The following is a 5,674-nucleotide window of genomic DNA, read 5'->3' as shown; positions in this document are numbered from 1 at the left end:
CTACTTTTTTTTTTTTTCGTTTCCTCAACTTGGATCAACTTATTATCTCTTGCTTGTTCATTATTCACCCCCTTATGAACATGAAAAACCCATCTCAAAACCTAGGAAATATACTATAAAAATAAACATCATAAAACCTTCATACTCTTAAAATAAAATAAACATTTTAAAGCTTGACCACATCAAGAATTATTCACCTTTCTGTCTTCCTTCTATTTGGATGCTTAGCCCTCTTATTTATTTATTAGACTTAGTACCAACAAACAAAACACTTAAATAACATTAAAGTAATTATCAATTAACAATTATTTCCCTATAAAAATAAGTCATTATCAATTATGAGTGTGATCAATGTTAATCATACATAGGATTGTAAATGAATCAAGCTATTTGTGAACAACTCGAGCTCGACTTAGGAAAAATCTTGTTTATGTTTATTTGTTTATAAAACAAGCCAAGTCCAAGTCTTAACTTTTTTAGCTCAATTATTAAACGAACAAAACTTAGACATAATAATGTGTTCATGAACAAACTTGTGAACATAAGGACTCGATTTAACTCTATATAGTATTATATTTTTATATGTATACTTGTCTAAAAATATATTTATATAGACTTGAAATTTGATTGTATAAGTTTTGTCAATAGGTTCATATGATATTAAATTATTATTTATAAATTATCGATGATATAAATAGTCTATTTGTAATAAAAATTCATAGACTTGTGGAGAGGTAAAACATTTTAGTTTTGGTTTCAAAATATATAGTAAAATAATAAGTTAATCGAGTGGCTTGTGAACAAGCTTGAGCTTGCTTGACAAGAAAATGAGCTAAGCTTGAATATAAAATCTTGTTTGATGATGAGCTCGAGCTTGAGCTCAAGCTCGGTTTGTATTTTAAAAAAAGTTAAATGAACAAGCTTTAATTTTTAATACTCAACTCGACTTTGCTTGTTTACAGCCCTAATCATGCTGTTATATGAGAGCTGGGGTGTGAATTTAACTCACTAACCCAACTCATCCACTAGACCCAACTTGATGGGTCAATTTATTTTTCATGGGTTGGGTTGAATTTCTTTTTTTATTCAATAAAATTATTTAAAGATTAGGTTGGGTCAAATTGGTAAAATATTAAATCCAAGCAACCCAACGCACGCTATCACTATATATATATATATATATATATATATAAAAGAAAGTAGTATCTCAACATTTTGACCAAATTATTCTACTCTATATCCATTAAAAATTGTGAAAATCACATGAGTTAATAGTGTGGTAAATAAAATTTAGGACTTTTATATTTACAATACATCTTTCAAGTTTATTATGGCCTCCACTCAGGTGTGTGGTGTGCTTTTATATTAAAACTTCTTTCCCTCTCATTTTGTGTGTGTGTTTTTTATATAAATAAAAAAAAAATACTTGGTAAGTTTTAACCTTAAAGAGTACATGGATTGGGTTGAACCGATTTAAAGAAGTGATATCATGGGCTGCTAGATTGGGTTGATCCAAAGATGAAAAATATCGCAAACCCAAGCCCAAACCCAAACCCAAACCACAAACCCCTACATAGGGTTTAGACATCTCTCTCTTACCGCCACTCACAGTCTCTCTAGTATCTTCTACCATGGCGATTCTCTCTCGCTCTCTCCCCAAAACCCTATCTTTCCTCTCCCGCTCTCTCTCCACCACCACCACCACCACCACAACCTTCGCCACTGCCGCCTCCTCTCGCTCTACGCTCTCTCTCCTCCGCCCTCTCGCCGCAGCTGGCGTCGCTCTCCGCCGTATACCCCCGGCTTCTTCTGCGCTTCGAGGGTTGGCGACTCGTGCGACTTCTTCATCGCTCAACGACCCAAACCCCAACTGGTCGAACCGGCCACCCAAGGAGACGATCTTGCTCGATGGCTGCGATTTCGAGCACTGGCTCGTCGTCGTGGAGAAGCCTGAGGGTGACCCCACCAGAGACGAGATCATTGATAGCTATATCAAAACCCTAGCCAAGGTCGTTGGAAGGTAATCTCCCTTTTCCCATTTCCCCTTAAACCCTAGCTAGGGTTTAATATTTTTACTGATTTAGGGGTTTCGAAAAACAAAACAAAAAAGAAGAAGATAAATTTTGAGCTCTGTTTGGTACAGAAATGTGGATTTACATTGAAAAAAAAAAATCCTAGAAATGATTGTTTGATTGATTCTTAGAAAAAAAAAAGATTTTTAGGTTGTGGCTAGAAGTGGCTGTATGATTGTTAGTCAGACATAAGTTGATTCTTGGTGTTGTGAACGATGAGAATACTATGTATCTAGTTTTTGAAGTAAGTCTTTACATTTTATATTATGTGACAGTTTGGCTTTGTGGTAGGAAGTAGAGCCTTTATGATATACTAACAGGCTTTTTAGTGTTTTGAGTGTTTGACAAATTACAGTGAGTAGTGCTTTAAAGCATGAACAGTGGAATGTGGAGTTATAAATTATAGCGAATTGTGCTTCAAAAGTTCCAAATTTAAACTAGCTTTAGTGTTATTTTTTAGTGGGTTTCTATACACCTTTTTTCTCCAAAAAAGAGTTTTTAAAGTTTGCGTACAAACAGGCAGGCTCTATGTAAGCATCCATTGGAGGGTTTTATTTTTCTGGTTTGAGTTGGTACTTGGTAGAAAATGTTGATAATTAAGTAATATGAGGCCAATGAGCTCTAGCTCAAATAACATTTTATCCTTGTCCAAGAATGGGTGGAGGGTGAGGTCATAGAATCATAGAATCAAAACCCTACTTAAAAATGAAAAGAAAAGAAAAAATATGAAATAACTTAAGTGGGACACTGTTTTACATTTAAGACACCTAAGTGAATGGATATTATTCATTGTCAAGTATTGTATATGTCTTACAGTGAGGAAGAAGCAAGGATGAAGATATACTCCGTTTCGACACGATGCTACTATGCATTTGGGGCTCTTGTATCCGAAGAACTTTCGTACAAGATCAAAGGTTGATCATCTTCAAAATTGCTCTGCTTCTGCTGTTGCTTAAGAATTTTTAATGTCCATGATTATGTTTGGTAGCTGGAAATTCTCATGTGTTTTCTTTTTGAATTTTTCAGAATTGCCAGGAGTCAGATGGGTTCTTCCTGATTCATATTTGGATGTTAAGAACAAAGATTATGGAGGTCAGGGAGTGCATTTTTTATCATTTGGCATTATCAAAATTTCAAAAGGAACTCATATTATTGTCTGTAGTGAAATATTTGAACGATAATTTCCTTGCCCATTGAATTTGATTGAATCAACTTGCTGTTATTGCAAGTTTTTTTTTTTTTTCCTAATTTTAAGAAGCAAACTTACTTCATTGGCCTAGTTCTCATGATTTTAAAATCTTGTCCATTTCTTCTGTCTATGTGACTAGGACTTTCTTTTCTTTTTCTTTTTTTTCCCTGGACAAGTGACTAGAACAGTGTCTTTTGAATTCTATCCATGTTTTATTGAAGGACACATCTAATGATGTAAAATATTTTGTTGGTTGTTGACTACCATCTCTATTAGGACCATGAGAAAGAGTAAAATGCAAAGTAGGTTTTGCATAAATTTTCGGTTGAGCTTTACATAAAACACGATTTTCTGCTAACTGGTCTTTGCTTTGGTTTTTGCAGGCGAACCTTTCATCAACGGGCAAGCACTTCCTTACGACCCTAAGTACCACGAGGAATGGATACGAAACAATGCTCGAGCAAATGAGAGAAATAGGCGCAATGATAGACCTCGTAACTTTGATAGATCAAGAAATTTTGACAGGAGGAGGGAAAACGTGCAGAACCGAGATTTTCAAAATAGGCCTCCTATGCAGAATCCAGGGCCTGCTGTGGCTGGCGTGCCTGATTTTCAAAACAGGCCTCCTATGTCTAATCAGTCTATGCAGAATCCAGTGCCCAATATGGCTGGAGGGCCTCCCAACAACATGGGAATGCCTCCCCCCAACAACATGGGAATGCCTCCCCCCAACAACATGTCTGGAATACCCCCAAACAACAATATGAGCGGAGTCCCTCACAACAGCTTCAGCAATATCCCACCTAACAACAATATGGGCGGCAATAACTATAATGGGATGCCACCCAACATGTCGCCCAACAACTATAATGGGATGCCACCCAACTACAATGGGATGCCACCAAACAACATGGGAGGAGTGCCACCAAACAACATGGGAGGAGTGCCTCCAAACAACATGGGAGGAGTGCCACCAAACATGGGAGGAGGACCCCCAAACAACATGGGAGGAGGACCCCCTAATCCAGGATGGTCTAATAACATGCCTAACAGAGAATACCAGAATAGCTACCCTCCAAACATGGGGCCTGGTGGAAACCCTTACTCATCTTGAAATTTGCCCAGAAGAGAGATATGCCCAATCTCCCAAGCTGAGTCTTGTTGGCATGCTGTAGATAAGTAAGAAGGCTTCCGATGTTGTCTAGGGTTTTGCTATTATGTTCATGGTTTGGAAGATGCTAGAGTATGTTACTTAAATGTCATTTCCTTGGCACGGTGCTGCTTAGAGACCATGTCTGTTCAATTGAATATTATTACAAGTTCAAAGGTAAATCTGATGAGTTACATCTTGTTTTGATAAATTGCTCTTTCTATTTCATTTGGCATTGCCTTTGTTTCCTTTGGATTATAAGTTACTCATATTTTATAGTGTATGGGGTCGTGCTAATTGGTTTTTCAGTCTGTTATTTCTTTGTTTTGGGCTTACTTAGTTCCATCGATAGATTCTACAGTATTCTGAATGTTGAGAACATTGTAAATTAGAAGGGGTCTGTGTGGTGCACTCTTAGCTAGTTTGTTTACTCTCTTATAAGAAATATAGATGTTGAAGATGGCTGGACCCTTGCAGCTTTGATTTTAAAAAATCTCATTCCCCTGGCAATTATTCGTCTCTAACTGTGATAAATATACAATCATATTTGCATTTTTGGCAGATAAAGGTGTTGAATTGAAAGTTTCAACTACCACAAGATTAGAAAGATTACAAATATTTGCTTAAAACTACTTTTGCCCAAGAGAGATATGGCTGTAAACCTCATAAATTTATAAATGATAAAATATACGTGTTAGTGTGCAGGGTTTCAATGGAGTTGAGCCAAGTTGAATGGCGAATGAGAGTTTGGCTTGAGACAAATAATAAAATGATAATATTCTACTTGAGCTGGAGTTGAGCACGCATAAATGTTTCGTAGTTGAGCTTGCCAAAAATTTGAGTAGCTTGAGCTGGGGTTGATTTATTTAGTCAAGCCACGCTCCAGTTGAATCTCAAATCCAAGTTTTTGAGATTGAGCTCATGCACAAGAACCTACATATACCAAGTTTTAAAGATAAATATATCAAGCACATAATAAAAAAAACCATAGAAATCGAGATTTAGTGGTTAGTGAGAAATACGTGATTTTATTACCACTTTTCGTAACAAGTCCACCCTAGTCTCTAGTGGTGTAGTGTTTACTTTAGAACCAATGATGCGGCAGAATTTTTTTTCAGAATGATCATTAAAAAACTTAAATTATACAATATTTAATAAAAAAGATAGCTATATCTCATTATCAATGCTCCAAGTTATATCTCTTTCAAAATTTTAATTAAATAAACTTTTTTTTGGATTTTTATTTTTGTTAGTAAAGGCCTA

The 5,674-nt window shown here is 35.9% G+C and overlaps 1 protein-coding gene across 1 annotated transcript; it reads left to right on the top strand.

Annotated features, from left to right (window-relative positions):
• The first annotated feature begins 1,586 nt into the window (after window positions 1–1,586).
• On the top strand, window positions 1,587–4,719 carry LOC115968673 (multiple organellar RNA editing factor 8, chloroplastic/mitochondrial). The gene is made up of 4 exons (XM_031088133.1): window positions 1,587–2,020; window positions 2,889–2,986; window positions 3,099–3,164; window positions 3,645–4,719. The coding sequence occupies exons 1-4, from the start codon at window positions 1,632–1,634 to the stop codon at window positions 4,373–4,375; spliced, it is 1,284 nt and encodes a 427-aa protein (XP_030943993.1). The 5' UTR covers window positions 1,587–1,631; the 3' UTR covers window positions 4,376–4,719.
• The last annotated feature ends 955 nt before the right edge of the window (window positions 4,720–5,674 follow it).

The sequence above is a fragment of the Quercus lobata genome, chromosome 11 (genome assembly GCF_001633185.2).
Source record: "Quercus lobata isolate SW786 chromosome 11, ValleyOak3.0 Primary Assembly, whole genome shotgun sequence".
NCBI lineage: Eukaryota > Viridiplantae > Streptophyta > Magnoliopsida > Fagales > Fagaceae > Quercus > Quercus lobata.
The sequence above is the reverse complement of the archived record's forward strand: the minus strand, read 5'-3'. Positions and strand labels throughout refer to the sequence as shown.

Bases quoted from the DNA above. Each gene is read 5' to 3' on its own strand.
- LOC115968673 (XM_031088133.1), top strand. From the start codon at position 1,632: ATGGCGATTCTCTCTCGCTCTCTCCCCAAAACCCTATCTTTCCTCTCC. The intron at 2,021-2,888 runs GTAATCTCCCTT...TATGTCTTACAG, and splicing joins CTAGCCAAGGTCGTTGGAAG to TGAGGAAGAAGCAAGGATGA. The intron at 2,987-3,098 runs GTTGATCATCTT...TGAATTTTTCAG, and splicing joins ACTTTCGTACAAGATCAAAG to AATTGCCAGGAGTCAGATGG.